This window comes from Petromyzon marinus, chromosome 24 (assembly GCF_048934315.1).
Source record: "Petromyzon marinus isolate PM22_M1 ecotype Great Lakes invasive population chromosome 24, UKy_Petmar_22M1.pri1.0, whole genome shotgun sequence".
Taxonomy (NCBI): Eukaryota; Metazoa; Chordata; class Hyperoartia; order Petromyzontiformes; family Petromyzontidae; genus Petromyzon; species Petromyzon marinus.
The window spans coordinates 16,657,116-16,674,572 of record NC_133690.1 but is presented as its reverse complement, the minus strand read 5'-3'; the positions used below and the strand labels follow the sequence as shown (position 1 = coordinate 16,674,572).

The 17,457-nt window shown below is 54.4% G+C and overlaps 1 protein-coding gene across 5 annotated transcripts in view; it reads left to right on the top strand.

Moving 5' to 3' along the window:
- LOC116945626 (EF-hand calcium-binding domain-containing protein 4B-like) overlaps positions 1–17,457 on the top strand; it is a 42,881-nt gene that overhangs the window by 18,616 nt on the left and 6,808 nt on the right. For 4 of the 5 annotated variants that reach the window (XM_032960122.2, XM_076069457.1, XM_076069458.1 and 1 more), the window contains 16 exons: positions 2,093–2,278; positions 3,381–3,492; positions 4,082–4,217; positions 5,350–5,496; positions 6,012–6,099; positions 6,854–6,961; positions 8,061–8,251; positions 8,640–8,711; positions 9,756–9,810; positions 10,540–10,634; positions 11,944–12,406; positions 13,259–13,379; positions 13,914–13,995; positions 14,597–14,711; positions 15,248–15,361; positions 16,943–17,019. In XM_032960122.2, the coding sequence (XP_032816013.2) occupies positions 2,111–2,278; positions 3,381–3,492; positions 4,082–4,217; positions 5,350–5,496; positions 6,012–6,099; positions 6,854–6,961; positions 8,061–8,251; positions 8,640–8,711; positions 9,756–9,810; positions 10,540–10,634; positions 11,944–12,406; positions 13,259–13,379; positions 13,914–13,995; positions 14,597–14,711; positions 15,248–15,361; positions 16,943–17,019 (2,144 nt within the window). In that variant the 5' untranslated portion in view covers positions 2,093–2,110. The remainder of the gene's footprint in view (positions 1–2,092; positions 2,279–3,380; positions 3,493–4,081; positions 4,218–5,349; positions 5,497–6,011; positions 6,100–6,853; positions 6,962–8,060; positions 8,252–8,639; positions 8,712–9,755; positions 9,811–10,539; positions 10,635–11,943; positions 12,407–13,258; positions 13,380–13,913; positions 13,996–14,596; positions 14,712–15,247; positions 15,362–16,942; positions 17,020–17,457) is intronic. The other variant, XM_032960123.2, reaches the window with a different exon arrangement.

The following is a 17,457-nucleotide window of genomic DNA, read 5'->3' as shown; positions in this document are numbered from 1 at the left end:
CATCCAATCGCGGATTGACCATGGCTTATGATGATGATGAGAGAATAGAAAAGATGCAGACATTTTCTTTGGTGGTTAAAGAATCTCTTTGTGAAGTAAAGGGCACCCAGATACGTGGAAATGCCAGCATTATTTGCCTTCAGGGCCAGCCAATGCATTTTTGTGGAGGGTTTGTTTTTGATGCAGTGACAACAGTAGTGGTCACTTATTTACCCAGCTCATGGCCCACTTCGTCTCAAGACCCCTTTTTCAGGAGGGTCCTGTTAGTGCATGTTTGGGTGTGTGTTTATTTTAAAGAGGTTTTTTTCGTGTGTGTTTTATTTACCTTGATCGGGACAAGCCCCACCGAGTTTCAAGATCCCTTTTTCAGGAGGGTCCTGCTACATTGCAATGTTTGGCAAATTCCTCGTATAGAAAAGAAAAGTCACGCCCCCTGTGATAGCAAAGTGGAGTACCCCAGAGAAAGCCCGCCATCCATACGATGGGATAAAGTTTAAAAGATCCACACGGTTCATGAACCCACTCACGATTCTTTATCAGCTATCAGCGATCGTTTTGATCGAAATGTATCTCGACCGCCAGAATGTCAATACATTGGTGGAGAAAAAAAATATCAAATACCAATAATAATAATGATGCCCTTCATTCATCGAGGGTCCTGCATTCGGATGTTGGCCCATTCCATTATAAGTGGTGGTTTGACATGTGGGAGGAAACCAGAATTCTGAGAGAAAATCCACGACACGCATGCAGAGTGGGTAATACTCAAAAGGTCCACATATATGGGTTCACTGAACCAGCTTACTGTAATGCCATCCCCTGGTCACCTCGCAGCCCAATCAACTTGGGGCTTTCACAAATTGCCTGCATACAGTGGGGGTTTCCTAAATGCGAGTCCTCGTGCCTTATCGGATTTCCATGTTTACCGATCATCAGGTCTGGGGCAAAGTGCAAGGACTTGGTGAATGAGTAAGAGAGACGATGGCGGAGATCGAATGGGGGTGTGCATGTTATTGGAATTCATGGATATTGGGGGTGTGAATAAGAGACGTTTGACGATGATAGGATATTTTCAGTATTTCTTCATTATTATTATGGTCGTACACTCGCTTTGCCGAGCCAGGAGGTAGGAGGGAGGGCTCTGGGACCACCGGGGAGTCCAGTCAGGGGGCCGCTCGTCAACAACAACGATGTTGTCAATCGGAGTCGGTCTGTCGGTGCGTCCTGTCTCGGCTCTTAACGATGGCTGTCGCCCTGAACGTGAGCCCCATGTCGCGTTTTTTTCTGCTCTTGGTGGACGCGGTGAGTTTCCGTCTCTCCGCTGCGTTTTCGAGTTGCGCCGTGTGCTCTCCGGCACGGTGTCCGACGCTCCGCCGCACGTGCTGGAAAGCCTCTTCAGGTATTTTACTCCCTGAAGAAGCTCTCAGCACGTGGAGGGAAACGTCGGACTTCGTGCCAAACAGCACGCAGCACGACCCTCAAACGCATTGGGGAGACATTGCAGCAAAGCCGTGAAAACTTCCAAAGGAATGGTGAATTCTTGTTATTTGTGTTCACAAGTTGTATTTGCAGATATTCAACCGTGAAGCTTCTTTGCTCTTCCAGTAGTACAAGGAGGCTGTTCTCTTTGCCTAAGGGCTCACTCACTCTAGGGTTCTGTTACAAGTGTCTATGTAATAAGCGACGAACCTGTGTTTGTATGTATGTGTGTATACATCAACCAGGCACTGGTTGATTATGGATGGGGCAGGCTTAGTGTAGTAGTCAATAGTTGATTAAAAATTTGGGTACACCTAGTATTGACTCCTCCACCAATTTGAATGAATGAGGAGTCGTATTATGAGAGCTTATCATAAGCAGTTTATGGAAATTGGGGAAAAGAAAACGTGACCTTTGATTCCGATAATTAGGCTCGCCCGTCTCTCGTGCCGCTTACCAGGCTCCACGAATCGGCACGAAATCCTGGCGCGTGAACGCGAGAAACGGGGAGACGTCGTCGTCATCCTCGCCGTCATCCTCGTCGTCATCGTCATCGTTGTCGTCGTTGTTGTCCTCATCGTTGTCGTCGTCGTCGCTCCCCCCCCCCCCCCAGGGTGGTGCGGGGACCAGGATGATGGAGGGCGACAGCTTTGAGGACGGGTGGCCCGTGGTGGGGGGCGCGACCGTGACCTCGGGCCACGTGAACGGCGGCGACCACGAGGCCTCCCCGGACCCCCGCGAGCTCTTCGAGATCTGCGACAAGGAGGGCAAGGGCTTCATCAGCAAGAGGGACCTGCAGGTAGGGCCGCCGCGGCACGGGGCCACGCCGCGACATGTCGCTCGTGCATACGTGCGCACGAATGGTGAACTTCTTTCGCGCACCGTACATAGCTCAGCCGTGCTAATCGGAGGTGCGGAGCGACGCTTCGCGCTAATCGTGTTTGGGTGCTTTGCGAAATATTATTTCGTCATGAATTCTTATTTTCGTGAAACATTTTACGCGGCAATGATGGGCGATTATATAAGGTGGGGAGATTAATGAACCCGTGACCTGTGTATACCAGGCGAGGTAGTGACAAGATTTGCTATTGAGGGGGTTACTGTAAAGCTCAAAAGGTTGGAGTGTTGAGCTGATATCTTGGGGTTGAGTTGGGGATTCAGCCACCTGTTGTCAAACCGGTTTGCTCACTTGTTAAGTGGCGATTTCCTCAGCCCACTCACAAATGATTGTAAGATAGAAAAACATCAACTAAAGTTTGGCTCTATACTTAATTTGGTAAAATTCCAGCTTTGAGAATTAAAAAGTATCAGTTACGCCTGCTATGTAATGGACATTGTTCTCCGTAACATGGTGGGTGGGGAAGTGCTGCCCCTACTGTTATTCACCCAAGGTGATTGGAAGGGATCTCAAAAGTAGCTCTGTAATATCCACTTCCGTTGACCGTTCTCTAACGTGAAGGGTTGAACTACTCTGCAAGAGATCCAGTTTGAGTCTTTGTATCATGACATAATGATGATGATGGTGACGCACATACACACACGCAAACACAAAGATCCCTCGCGTAGCCTTTAACAGACTGTTGGGGCAAGCGCTGTTAGCGAGCACCTACATGAAGGCCTACACAGCGCAGGAGTTGGTGGGTGGCCAGCACCACGCCCGGCCACCTTTGTCACCCCAGTGCTGATGTTTGCACACTGCACCACATACTCACTTCAGGCTGAGTCAACTTAGGGGAGTCCTAGCACCAGTTTAGATATTTGCCATCGATGTTGGCTGTGAGCGAGGCCGGGTTCTTAGCGCAGGGCGTTAACCACTGCACTGCCACTCTTCACACTCGTTTACACACACACTCATGCTCGCGTACGCACGCACGCATGCACACACCTGCACGCACCGACAGCGCTTGCAGGGGGAGCTGCCGCTGAGTGCCGAGCAGCTGGAGTCGGTGTTCGACAGCCTCGACACGGAGGGCAATGGCTACCTCACCCTGGCTGAGTTCACACGCGGACTCGGTAAGTCGCTGGGCGGGAGAGGGGCAGGGTTCATAGTGGCTGTGACGTCACACGTCATCTTTTTCTCTCGTGCTTCGTGCTTGTGGTGTAGTAAATAGCAACCTCAGGATCCGTGTCCGTTAGTGAGCAGCTCGGCCTACCGCTGAGCCAGCAGTTCCACTGTTGGCGATTCGCGTGAGAACGCGCATCGTTCCCCTCATGTCAGGGTCCCAAATCACTTGGGATCGTGCTCACCGCAGAGAACTGCAGCGACACGACCGCGGCCTACGATAGCTGGCGTAAAACTGTGCCACACGTCCTCCCGCATGGCCTTGCGGGAGCCTCGGTACTGATAAAGTTATTTTATTTTTTTCCGGTTCCGGAAGAGCAAACGATGACGTACGCGTGCGTCAGCGGAATGGGAAAGGGGTTAAGCACCTGCGAGGAAGCACGCGCGTATAGACGCACACGTGCGCGTATAGACGCACACGTTTGCGCGTGTGAACGCACGCGCACGTGTGCATCCATGCGCACCCGCACGCACACTGGGAAGCGTAACGGAATGCGTGCGCGGGCGTCATTGGCGATGCTCCTCCGCGTTTTGCTGCAGGAATGTTCACCAAGGACGAGCGCGTGGAGGACGGAGGAGGGTCTGCGCTGGAGCCGGAGCCAGGAGGGGAGGACGAGGAGGAGCACCGGTTTCTCGCCATGATGGAGGAGATGGGGGCAAGCAGTGACTTCCAGGAGTGAGGGCTGCCACCCCCCCCCCGCCCTGCACATAAAGACAAAGATCCCCCCTATAGCCTTAACAGACTGTTGGAGCAAGTCAAGTGCTGTTAGCGAGCACCTATGAAGGCCGGCACGGCACACGACGGGGTGGCGGGCAACACGCCCAGCCACTTTCTTCTCACCAGTGGCGATGTTTTTACACATCGCACCAAGTACTCATTTGAGGCTGAGTCGACCTAGGGGAGGACCAGGACCGGTTCCGATAATCGCTACTGGAGATGGCCGTGAGCGGTTATGGAACTCAGGTCCCCGGGTTGGTAGCGCAGCGAGCTAACCGCAAAACCACCACTCCCACTAACGCACAGACATAACTCTCATACCGTCACTGAGACTTTGCTGTCCCACCCAACATCAACAACGCTCACCCTTAATTCAGCCATAGATACTCCTCTAAAACATCAAAATAACATGCAACCTTCACGTAACCATAACACATAACACTCATCTTAACTCTGTAAATAAGCAGACAATGTCTACTGCATGTACCTGTTTTTCCATGTAAAAAAAATATTTTAAAAAAATTTTCATTTCTATAAAACCCGTCAACCACACAAGGCCCTTCTCGGAGTGCCCAGTTCCTTCAGGGAGTGCGCGATTTCAGCAGCATTGTTTCAATGCAAGCAGAGCCTGGACCGGTATGAGCACACAGTGTCTCGTCAGCAGTCGGGCTTGCCAGGACCAATGCTGGTGAACTTTCAGATGTTAATGCCAAGAACCCGCTCTTTGAGACATGGGTCGTAGTTCAATGCGAAATTAGGTAATAAATAACCTGATCATTTTGGTTCAGGATTACTTTGTTAACCTGACTGCTAGTCATTGTATTCAAACACTGTGCCAGCCGTAGAAGTTGTTTGACCATACTTCACCGCGCTGGTCCGTGCGGGACGGTGAAGGGGTCGGGGGGGGGGTGGTGGTGGAGAGGGATTGGCGGTCCAAGACGGGCTCAGCTGTCGCTCTCCACCGATGTTCGCATCATCGGGGAATCAAACTGCGGCCTTATAACCGCTTGGCACACCGCAAATAATCCTAATGCTTACCCCCTCCCCCCCCCCCTTTACTTCTCTCACCCCCCCCCCCGACCGCCCCTAGTCAGAGCGACGTGCGGGAGCTGTGGCGGCGCATGCGGCGCGAGCGCCCGGAGCTGCTGCCCAACCTCGAGCAGTTTGTGGGGCGCGTGACCACGCGGCTCCATGACGCGCAGCTCGAGCGCAGCAGCATGGAGCAGGCGCTGAGGAAGTGAGCGCCGCGGACGCTCTCGCACGCCGCCTGGCCGCTCGCTCACACGGCCGCTCGCCCAGCCGCTCGCTCACCAAGCCGCTCGCTCACCAAGCTGCTCGCTCACCCAGCCGCTCGCTCGCCCAGCCGCTCGCCCGCCTACTCATCCGGCCACTCGCTCAGCTGCTCAATATGCCGGCCGCCGCTCACTCAGCCGCAGTCTCAACCAGCTGCTCACCTGGCCACTCATCCGGTCATTCACAGAGATACTCACCCGGCCACTCGCCCACTCGCCCAGTCATTCGCCTGGCTACCCACGTGGCTACTCACCTGGCCCTTGCACCTGCCGTCATTACGCACACTCACTCGTTTGCCAGCTCCCACACTTGCTCACCCGCTAACCTGTCCCGTCCCGCTGCCAGTCCACCGGCACGCTCGCTGACTCGCTGGCTCGCTCGCGTTCAGCGTGACTCTCTTCTCATCTTCTCCTCATCCTCTTCCCCCACCGATCCCACCGTGACCCCCAACGACCTCAGGAAGACGACGGAGCACGAGCGAGCGGTGCAGAGCCTCTACGAGGAGATGGAGCTGCAGATCCGCGCCGAGCAGGACAAGTTGCGCCAGGTCGGTTCGCGATGGGGAGCCAGCGTCGCTGGGGGGGGGGGGGGGGGGGGGGGGGCGCACGTTGTTTGTCGAATGTCGTCATTAATTGTCCGATGTTTTAAATTAACCCTTTCCTACTGGGGTTGATGTTGTGAACGCATTAGATCTGTTCGCTGTCCGTTTTGCAGCAGGGGGAACAGGGTGCCATCCTAAAGATGATCCGATATGAACGAGGGTTGAGTATAAAAAAAAACACTTGTGTTGCTATCCAGGACTTGGGAGAAGACCGCCTACCGTTAATTGCAGGGTTATCGCCCACAAGTTAGCAAACGAATGGATGGATGAATGAACGAATAAATTAGTTAAAAGATGAACAAATAAATCGACACGTTCACAAACGAGAGCGCACATTTTTAAATCGGTGGCCCGACGAATTAACAAATAACTTAACGTGTGTGGGGAGCGGTGGTGCAGATGGTAGCGCCGCACGATGAACCAGGCGACCCGAGTTCGATTCCCACTCACAGCCAACACCAGAGACGATTATCTGAACTGGTTCTGGTCTTCCCCTAGGTCGACTCAGCCTCAAATGAGTACCTAGTGCAATGCTTTAAAAATTGCTACTCGGCAGACAAAGGGCGGTCGGGCGTGTTGCTGTCCACCCTCCCAACTCGTGTGCCGTACCGGCCTCCATAGGTGCTGCAACTCGCGAGAACAGCACTTGCCCCAACAGTCTTTTAAAGGCTACACGGGGGAATTTTGTCTTTGTGTCCAGTCCCTGGTGGAGGCGTCGGGGCGCCACCCGGCACGCAGCCCCGAGCTGGAGAAGGAGCTGACGGAGAAGGAGCGCGAGCTGGAGTCGCTCGCTCAGAGGCAGGCGGAGGTGAGCGCTCGATGGCACGGTTCGCGCGTTCACCATCCTCGTCCTCGTCGTCGTTGTCATCATCAGCAGCATCGGTCATGAGTGATCCACTGCTGGATGCTGGCCTCCTCAAGCCTGTCGCCTTGTCCCAAAAGCTGTGCGTGCTACCGAATCGCTCAGAATGCTCGCCGATCTTGTGAGGTCGACGTGCAGAGTTGAGACTGGATATAATGCCTGGTTGGGTGACGAGTTGTGACGCTGCGCGCTTGTGACCCTGTGTGGTTGTGACGCTGCGTGGTTGTTACCCTGTGTGGTTGTGACCCTGTGCAGTAGTGGAGCTGTGGTTGTGACCCCGTGTGGTTGTGACGCTGCGTGGGTGTGATGCTGTGCAGTAGTGGAGCTGTGGTTGTGACCCCGTGTGGTTGTGACCCTGTCTGGTTGTGACGCTGCGTGCTTGTGACGCTGTGTGGTTGTGACGCTGCGTGGTTGTTACCCTGTGTGGTTGTGACCCTGTGCAGTAGTGGAGCTGTGGTTGTGACCCCGTGTGGTTGTGACGCTGCGTGGGTGTGATGCTGTGCAGTAGTGGAGCTGTGGTTGTGACCCCGTGTGGTTGTGACCCCGTGTGGTTGTGACGCTGCGTGCTTGTGACGCTGCGTGGTTGTGACCCTGTGCAGTAGTGGAGCTGCGGTTGTGACCCCGTGTGGTTGTGACCCCGTGTGGTTGTGACTCCGTGTGGTTGTGACCCTGTGTGCTTGTGACGCTGCGTGGTTGTGACCCTGTGCAGTAGTGGAGCTGCGGTTGTGACCCGGTGTGGTTGTGACCCCGTGTGGTTGTGACGCTGTGTAGTTGTGATGCTGCGTGGTTATGACCCTGTGCAGTAGTGGAGCTGCGGTTGTGACCCTGTGTGGTTGTGACCCCGTGTGGTTGTGACGCTGCGTGGTTGTGATTCAGGGTTCTGATGCTTGGTGCATGTGGTTGTGGCGCTGTGATACGTGGTTGCGACACTGCGTTTGGCACGCTGTGCGGTAGTGGAAGTGCGGTTGTGACGCCGTGCGGTTGTGACGCCGTGCCGTGATGGGAATGTGCGTCGGTGGCACCGCGCGCTTGTGACGCGGCGCAGCTGGAGCGGCGCGTGGCGGAGCTGGGCAACACGCAGTCGGCCACGGAGCAGCAGAACGAGCGCCTGCGCGAGACCAACGAGCAGCTGGAGCACGAGCTGGAGCACCGGCGCTCCGAGCTGGAGGCGGCGCAGGAGAACGTGCGGCGCCTGCGCGGGCAGATGCTGGCGCAGCTGCAGCACGAGCGAGAGCTGTGAGCACACGCGCCGGTCTCGCGGAGATGACAGTCACCAACCCCCCCCCCACCCCGCTTACGGGGCCGTTGCGGCGGGGGGAGGCGATTCGCGAGTCGAGCGTGGGGAAGAGAAGATGGCAGGGAGAAGATGGCAAAGTCGAGCTGTGTTGGGGGACACGCAGTGATGGTGGTCGGACACGCGATGGATAAGACTGATGGGGAAAGTGCCTAGTAAGGCCGGCATGGCATGCAAGGGGTGGGCGGGCGGGGAGAGGATAAAGTTTAAGCGCTGACCCTGATGGTGACCGTTGGCACAATCCCTGACCCTGACCCCGGTGTCTGTGTGTGTGTCTGTGTGTGTCTGTGTGTGTGTCTGTGTGTGTGGCACGGTGCCGTGCTCGGGCAGCGAGGAGAGGAAGCTTTCGGAGACGATGCTGAAGGAGCGCGAGAGTCTCGTCCGTCAGCTCGACGTCCTCCGGTGCGACGGGGCGATTGTGCGCGCGAATCCTCACCGCCACCACCGTCGTCGTCGTCATCACCGTCGTCACCATTGTCACCATTGTCACCATCATCATCGTCATCATCATCATCATCGTCACCTCATTGTCACCTCATTGTCACCATCATCATCATCGTCAGCGACGGCATCATTAAAGGTGGACTCTTGACTTTGGTAGTCGTTTCTTCTTCCGATTATCGGTTCCATTGCCCAGAACGTGAAAATAGTTGGGGGGAAAAAGAGTGCCCACTACCCCACGTGTGCCCCCACCTCCCCCCGTGCCCCCTACCATTTCCACAATTTCACGTCCTGTACTTTATTCCAATTCACGACTCCCACGACCAAAGTAACCTCTGTCAAAACCGTAGCCTCAGTTCAGTCATCGGCCGTAGTCCCCACTTTGAGTTTGTTTACAAGTTGCGAACTCCTTGTAAACACATCGGCAGGGCCAGGGACTCCTCAAGCCATTGTTTCTCTCTCCCTAACATCCCTCCCAATCGCTTCACTCCGCCGATGAGGCAATGCCTAACATTCCCAGGGTGCGACTACAATCACCTGGGGCCCATTCTTTCGCTTGCACTGGTTCTATCCCTACCTCGTCAGATAAGGGGACTTCTCGACCACCCAAAGCTTTAACAAAGTCATTAAAACCCCGACCTGTTCAGCCTAGCTTTCACGGATGAAAACTAAATAGTATTGTTGTAGACTAGCCTGCTTTCTATTTTAATTGCACGGTGTTAACGGGAGGATAGTGATTTCTACACGAGGGGGGCGGGGGGGGGGTGCCGGGGAGGGGGGGATGGTTGGGAGGGCCTTGGCTTTCAGAAAGGCATGTAAAAAAAACAAGTTTACTCGGCCGGCCTCTGCACCCCTCTATCACCCCCTCGTGACCACGTGCCCGCGTGACCGCGCGACCGCGTGACCGCGTGACCACGTGACTACGTGACTGCGTGACCGCGTGACCGTGTGACCGCGTGACCACGTGACCACGTGATGGTTTCTTTGTGTCGTGCTGTTTCGCAGGGAGATCAATCAGCGGCTGACGGACGAGAAGGACGCCCGGGAGTCGCTTGCGCAGGTGACGAGAACGTGATTAAAACAATCGCGATATCGTTAAGGAAGCTGTTCACGATTGTCATGGGGGAAAAATACACTCGCTACAGGGCAGTGCACTGCTCGCTGCGGGTGTTCCGAATTCTATGGGAATTTGATTGGCATGTGGCCGAGATTTAACGACAGAATGGCAACCAAAAGGATGGAACGCACTAGAGAGGTCACCGCCACGGAGATGGAGCGATGGATTCGGCTCGTGTGCATCGGCGAGATAGATCACAAGACCACGAGGGATGGTGGTGGTGGCTTAGTGAGGCCTTCATTCAGTAGCGGACAAATTATGACTGGCAGTGTTGGTTGGGGGTTGATTCGGTGGTGGGTCTTGGTGGGGGAGGGGGGGGGCACATAAAACTATAAACTTTTTATTTGACCAGGTAAGGCCCACTGAGCTATGTAGCTCTTTTTTAGAAGCGACCTGGCCACAAATGATAGCTCAACGAAGTGGCTTATCACGTGGAAATGTATAGTAGCCAAATATTCTAAATGCACGTTGCTAATAAATGTTGAGGGGAAAAAACGGAGGACCCGGGAGAAAAATCCACGTGACCACAGCAGGCGTCAAGATTCAGGATCGAACGTACGACCTCCTGCATACCAGGGGAGGGAGTTAACATCTAGCCACATGGGGTTGGAGTTGGTAACTGCTGGGCCCCCCCCCTCTACCCTTCCTCCGCACTCGGGCCCCCCCCAACAGAACTCCGCCGCTCCTCGTCCCAAGGTGGTCCTCGAGCGATCGGGCTCCGTGATGGCCGACTATCTCCCAGAGGCGGGGGCTGACACCAGGAAACGGTGCGCCCACGAACACAACCCCCTCGCAGACGGCGGCCTCGTGAACAGCGCCTCGCATGAACATCCGCCAGTGTCAGCCGCCTGCTGCTGCTGCTACTGCTGGAGACAGGGGTCACACTCGAGGCTAAAATACGAGCTAAACTAGGGGTTAAACGATGAGATGGACGATGTGATGTACGAAAAGTTAGATGCGGGGTTAAACTGTCGGCTAATCTATGTTGGCAAAGCTCGGGTTTTAAACCAGGAGCTAAGCTAGGATCTAAAGAGCGGCTGCACGAGGAGTTGGCCTCGGGCTAAGATAGGTAAACTAAGGGTTAAGCTATGAGATAGCAAGGGATTATATTAGCGGTTAAACACGGGGCTACTTCAGAAGATAAACAGTGGGGTATACTAGAGGTTAAAATCGAGGCTAAACTGACTTATGCTAAATCAGCTGTATCACGCAGCGCATCGTGATGTACCGCGGTGCAGGGTTGATAAACATTTAATTGCGATGCCGGTTGGTGGTGTGGTGCATCGTGCGCTATCGCGCGGTGTGGGGTGGTGTGGGGTGGTGTGGGGTGGTGTGGGTGGTGTGGGGTGATGTGGTGTCGTGCGCTATCGCGCGGCGTGGGGTGGTGCGCGATGAAAAGTGGCGTTGCGACGGATCTCGCTGGGTCCTCTGGTGTTTTCCCCGCCACGTTTAGAATCGACGCACGTTCAAAGTGTTTGGCTGCTGCCATAAATCTCGACGTGACGGGCCACTTCGCCGTGCTGTCGTTCGTGATGGCCAGGTAGCTGAGGAAAAAGAGCCGTGCAGCTCGGTGGGCCTTATGCGGTGAAATAACAAATTGTTTTAGTTTAAATTTAGATTTTTAAGCTTTCGTGACTGCAGGGATTCATATTCTTGGTTCTTTCGGTAAAGTCACGTAGAAGGGAAACAATAAAATAATAAAAATATAAAACAATAAAATTCTCACGACGTTTCGACTGCAACACAAGCAATCATCATCAGGTGTGAAAACCACAGCAAGAAAATTTGAAAGAAAGTGGCGGGTTTTTTTTTCTCAAATTTTCTTGCTGTGGTTTTCACACCTGATGATGATTGCTTGTGTTGCAGTCGAAACCTCGTGAGAATTTTATTGTTATATATTTTTATTATTTTATTGTTTCCCGTCAACGTGGTGACTTTACCGAAACAACCAAGAATATGTTTTAGTTTAGCTTGGTTCCCGCGGCGTCAAGGTTAGCGAGCGGCGCGTCGCGGTGCCGGGCGCGTTGCCGGGGCGCGCGTGCGCACCGCCGCCCTGACGTCTCCCTCTCCGCGTAGACAGCTCGTCTCTGCTGGTCTTCCTGGCTCCCCCCTCGAGGCGCTAGCGGGGGAGTTCGCGCTGCACGCTGCCAGGTCGGAGAGCGGCTCGGGCTCCGAGTCCGGCGGCTCGCGGCGCGGGCCCTCGTCCCCGTGCGGCGGCGGCGGCGGCGGCACCAGCAGCCCCGCGCGCAGGAGCCCCGGCCACGACCGCTGGCGGAACCGTGTCGTCTCTATCGAGGACGACCCAGACCTCGATAGGGACGAGTCGGGGTCGCCCGCGTCCCCCTGGTGGAGGGGCGGGCCGGACCTGTCGGACGTGCGGGAGGACGAGGAGGAACAGCAGGAGGAGCCGAAGCGGGTCGAGGTGCCGGCGGCGGCGGCGGCGGCGGAGGTGAAGGAAGGGAGCGAGGTGGAAGAGGAGCGGAGGAGAAAGGAGGTGACGAGGCAAAACTCGGCCAATCGCAGCACGGTCAGCAGCCGGGTGAGCGGCCCGCGCGTCGCTCCGTCATCGGCGTGCGTTCGCCCGTCGTTTGCATTTATAGATGGCAGGTGGAGAGGTGGATCAGCGAGGGGTCGGACGCGCCGAGAGCCAGCGACGCTGAAAAGCTGGGCTTAAAATCCAGGCTCCGAATGTCCATGGTTAAAACCGATTGAGTGTCATGAATGTGAAATATAATTCTGGAGATAATAATGATACGGATGTTACAATTCAGGAGTATTTTTAGGAGGGTCTTGCACTTGTGATGCGATGTCCACGCGAAGGAGCGTTTTGCCTCGCGTGGCAGGAAACCGGAGCGCTCGCACAAACCCCCGGCACAGACTGATTCACAAACCCGCTTCCTGCACTGACGCCACCTGATTACGTCCCAGCCCAAGGGGTTTAGCAATTTCACAAATCGATGTGCGCCGCCAACCTTGGCTAGACCATACGTTGGTGCGCAACGACACCTGGCTAAATGGTAGTGATTATTATTATTACTACGAGCCAAGTCTCATCGAAGTTTTCGCGATGATTGCTTTGTGCATTCCAATTGAGCGATTCGTGCGCAATTTGAACACGACGCCGAAAACCAACAATGGGCTGCTCTTGCGAAAGACACGTGACGTATTCCCTACTGACTGCGCGTAGTTTTCACGGTTATTACTGCTGCAGCAAAGGGCAGTAAACGTGTTTGCTGCTAGGGCCACGTCACCACGGTGATAATGGCGACGGTGAAAATACTTTTAATTGGGAATAATGGTGATGACGAATGTAATGATAATGGTGGGTGCTTAAGATGATGGTGGTGGTAATGGTGGCGATGGTTGTGGTGATGTTCCTGTGTGCAATCAGGACCTGAGCCCCGAGCGACTCTTCAAGGTGGTTCTTGTCGGCAATTCGGGCGTCGGCAAGAGCTGCTTCATCCGGAGGTTCTGCGACAACGAGTTCAACTCTGACACCACCTCCACCATCGGTAGCGGCAGCCACGTTCTATCCGCTGCTACATGAAGGCTTCTCTCACATGGTCTTGTGTTTGATACAGTCCACGCAGCACCTGCACACAGGACCGGATTAACCCATAGGCTCATAAGGCCTTGGGACATCACATTGTGTGTGCAGCTTCGTGGATAAATAGGTTCTTTTCAAACCACGTTGATGATGACGACCTCCGATTGGCACGGTTAGCTACGTACGGTGCGAAAGAAGTCCACCGTACATGCGTACACGTAACGATGACGATTTGGGGTGTTGCGGATAACAGGTAAGAACGCGTAATGGGAGCGTGAACAAGAGGGGGATAGTTGAACCTGTTTGCGGAAACTGTTGGGGGAAGTGATCACAGCGGGGGAGTGGGGCAGGGGGGGTCCTCAAGTCATCGGGAATGTGAGGTCTGTCTGGGTGTCCGGGGTGGGGGGTGGGGTGGACGTTCTGTGTGTGACAAGCCGCCACCCTTGCGCTGCGCCCGGCGGAAAAACGCCGTCGTGATTGTGGTGCGCGTGCCCGCCAGGCGTGGACTACGACGTCAAGACGCTGTCCGTGGAGGGAGCCAAGGTCGCCCTGCAGTTCTGGGACACGGGGGGCCAGGAACGGTGAGATGGAGCGCAACCCAGGCAGAGTTTAAGTTATTTGATTTTTATTCGGTTCTGCTGCCACGTTAACTCGCCTCACATTGGTTTCTCGTACCGCCCTGTGGTTGAACGGATGTGCCGCTTAGAACGGCGATAAGGCCGACGTGCATTTGTTCTCCTGATTATTGGGTGATGCAGCATTGGCAGTGATGGTGCGCAAGCAACAACAAAGAGATCTCAAGACATTCGCCAGTAACACTGCCTTACAACCAAAGTAAACAATAGGCAACGTTACGCGCAATGGCCCTTCTTCTTCACAGCACATAGAGAAGGGCCGTTACCCAAAACGTCGCCTGTCATATACTTTGTTATTTCTTAGGCCACACACAGTTTTATTGAGCTTATTTTACATGGATTGTGATGATGCAGCAAGAGGTGTGAGTTTGGTGGACGGTAATTGCGAGCGGCGTGAGCAGCCGACTGTAGGGTCGCACCTCTCCCTTGTGCGCGTTCCCTTTGAGACGGCGACCCGACAACAAGAACAACAACGACAACAACAACAGTCACAACGGTGGTGATGGGTTTCCCCGCGAGCTCGCGTTGCTGTCCTCTCCGCTGCCAGGTTCCGCAGCATCACCAAGCAGTATTTCCGCAAGGCGGACGGCGTGGTGGTGGTGTACGACGTCACCACCGAGGGCTCCTTCACTGCCGTGCGCGGATGGATGAACAGCGTCAAGGTGCGTGACGTCGTCCATCCTTGATTCACCCTTGCCCCCCCCCGCCCCCTCCAAACTTCTGATCCCCGCCCCCACGACCGCGGACGATTGTCAGTCCGACAGTTCCATTGCAGGGGGAACATCAACCATGATCCTGTGAACTCCGGTCATCCTCGCAGCAGCGCGCGCTTTTGGCTGGCCATCGAACAAAGACGGTCGATGCATCGCGCGCTTTCAGATGCGCTTCTGCGGCCATCTGGAATGCTCTTCCTTCCGATATTAGGGAGCCACTGGAGCCATGCACTTTTAAATCGTCTAGGTTGAAAACTCATTTATTTAAATTTGCTTTTTGCGATTAGTTCGTTGTTTTTCCCCCTCGATTAGCACGGTTGGCTACGTACGGTGCGGAAAAAAGTAAAAGTAGGACTTGTAAACGCCTCTGAGAGGCCGCAGGATGATTGCGCACCTCGGCGTCATCCAGTCACGGAGTTTCCGGCAATGCGGACACTTTGTAACGAGAGCGGAGGAGTCACTGACGGCGGTCGGTGAATGTGCAGGAAGGCGCCGGTGACGCCGTGGTGCTGCTGCTGCTGGGAAACAAGCAAGACCTGGCGGAGGCCAAGGGAGACATGCGCAGGGTCGCGGTCGCGGACGGCGAGCGGCTGGCGCAGGTGAGAGCCCAGACGTGGACACGGGGGGACTGTTTTTATCCCATTGGCTCATCTGAGCCATTCCAGGGCTGTGCCGAACCGGCCCGGCGTGGCTGACGAAAACGCCGGGATGGTTTTCTATCGCAGAAGCCGAGCGGTGTACCGCTGATATCACACGCATTGGACGGGTCGATTCGCACGTAGTAGATGATGCGGCGATGCGGTGTCCTTACATGCAATGAATGCATCGTGACCTGCTTGATTCACACGTCTTGTGAGGACAGCATATCACGGCTTTGTTATAGCTCGGTATAGCAAGTAGCTAGTGGAAAACCACCCCATACCGCGACAGTGGAAATGGGATTTCAGACCCAGACTTCGCAAACATTTAATTCATGGTGGAGCTTACGCAAAACTGTGAAAACAACAAAATCAAAAACTCTGTGAATTCACTTACATATTGATCATAATATAAAGCCATTTGTCCATCCACTGCTGGATGTAGGCCTCTCCACAACATGTCGGTCATGGGGGTTTTTGACCATACTTCACTACGCTGATCAGTGCTGGTAGTTGAAGCGAGGGCACTCGCCAACAGCTGATATCACTCTTCTACGATGTTAGCCACGGCAGGGAATCAAACTCGGGTTGCCTGGTGTATAATGCCTTGTGCTAGCCACTGTGCCCACCGCTTTGCACGGTGCACACACACACACATATCCCAAGAAAAAGCCTCCCGCAGAGTGAGCGTTGAGATTGAGCAGGGTTTTCATGGATAGAGAGACGACATTGTTGTTACATCCCACGCAAGCCAAGACCCATGCAGAAAGAAAAGGGTCCCCTTTGAATGCAATACCGTTAGAAAACAATAAAAATAGTGTACGGTATGCATAATGCAAAAGCAACACGCTGTGAATCTGTAGGGAAATATTTACAACGACGGTCTAAATTTGTGAAAACGAAAAGATACATTAAGACTGAAAAGGACAAAACAACGGCGATGTATTGCAATCACGGCCGTGAATAGTAAGTGCATCGTACGGCGCGGGTGCACGTGCACGGCGGCGCTCAACGCGTCTCGGAGGGACGGAGTGAGCGAGCGCCTGTGCTCCGTTTTAACGAGCTCCCCAGAGGAATTTGTGTTGATGCTGAAATACGGACGGTACGCAAAGAAAGAGTTCAAAAAAGTATTTGTTGAAATCCCTTTCATAATTAAGATTGTAATGTTTACCGATGCCCCGCCGAGCATTTGTAATACACCCCACGACCATGGCCTGTGTGCCACGGATGGATTGTATTTCATCTGCGTGCACAAAACATTCCCACTGAAGCCGAGGTGGCTCAGAGGTGCCGAGCCTAGCAGTGCCGACAGCCTGGGCTTGAATCTCCGGCAGCTGTCTCGAATTAAGTTAGCGAGTTTGATGGCCTCAGCTGTGTCACCAATGACTGCACAAAAAAAATCACCACGTAAAGTGTTGCTGTATGTATGTTGAACTTGTTTTGCACCGTATGCAGCCATGAGAGGTGCGGTGTGCACTTAATGCGGTGGATAAATCGTGGATAATTTATGATGATGCTTGTGATCGTTTCTCTGCCCGTCAGGAGTACGGCATGATTTTCTACGAGTGCAGCGCCAAATCCGGCAGGAGCGTGGCGGAGGCGGTGACGCACATGGCGCGGTATGGACGCCGCTCGCGACACTCACGGCGGGCGGGCTCCGAAGTAGCGCTCGGGGGTCAAGTGGGGGGGGGGGGAGGCTGCGGTTTGGGACGGAAGGCCCGAAGACGTTAAACGGGTTTAAGCGAACGTGAAATTAAACTTTGAGAGACGGTGTCAGCAGTCGAGTTAGAGCGCAGGCTGGAGACTCATTATCTCACACTTGTGGCTGTCTGGCGACCGTCGCGGGACAATGTTTCCATGGGGCGCCGCGGTGGCGAGATGTAATCTTCCTCGCCTGGTATGCAGGAGGTCGTGGGTTCAACCGACGCTGACGCCTGTACAATTGAAGTTTGCACGTTCTCCCCGCGGTCGCGTGGATTTCTCTCCTGGCCCTCCGATTTTTCCCTCCGCATTTTAGAAACTTGCGTTTTTAAATTATTTGGATGTTATAAACGTCC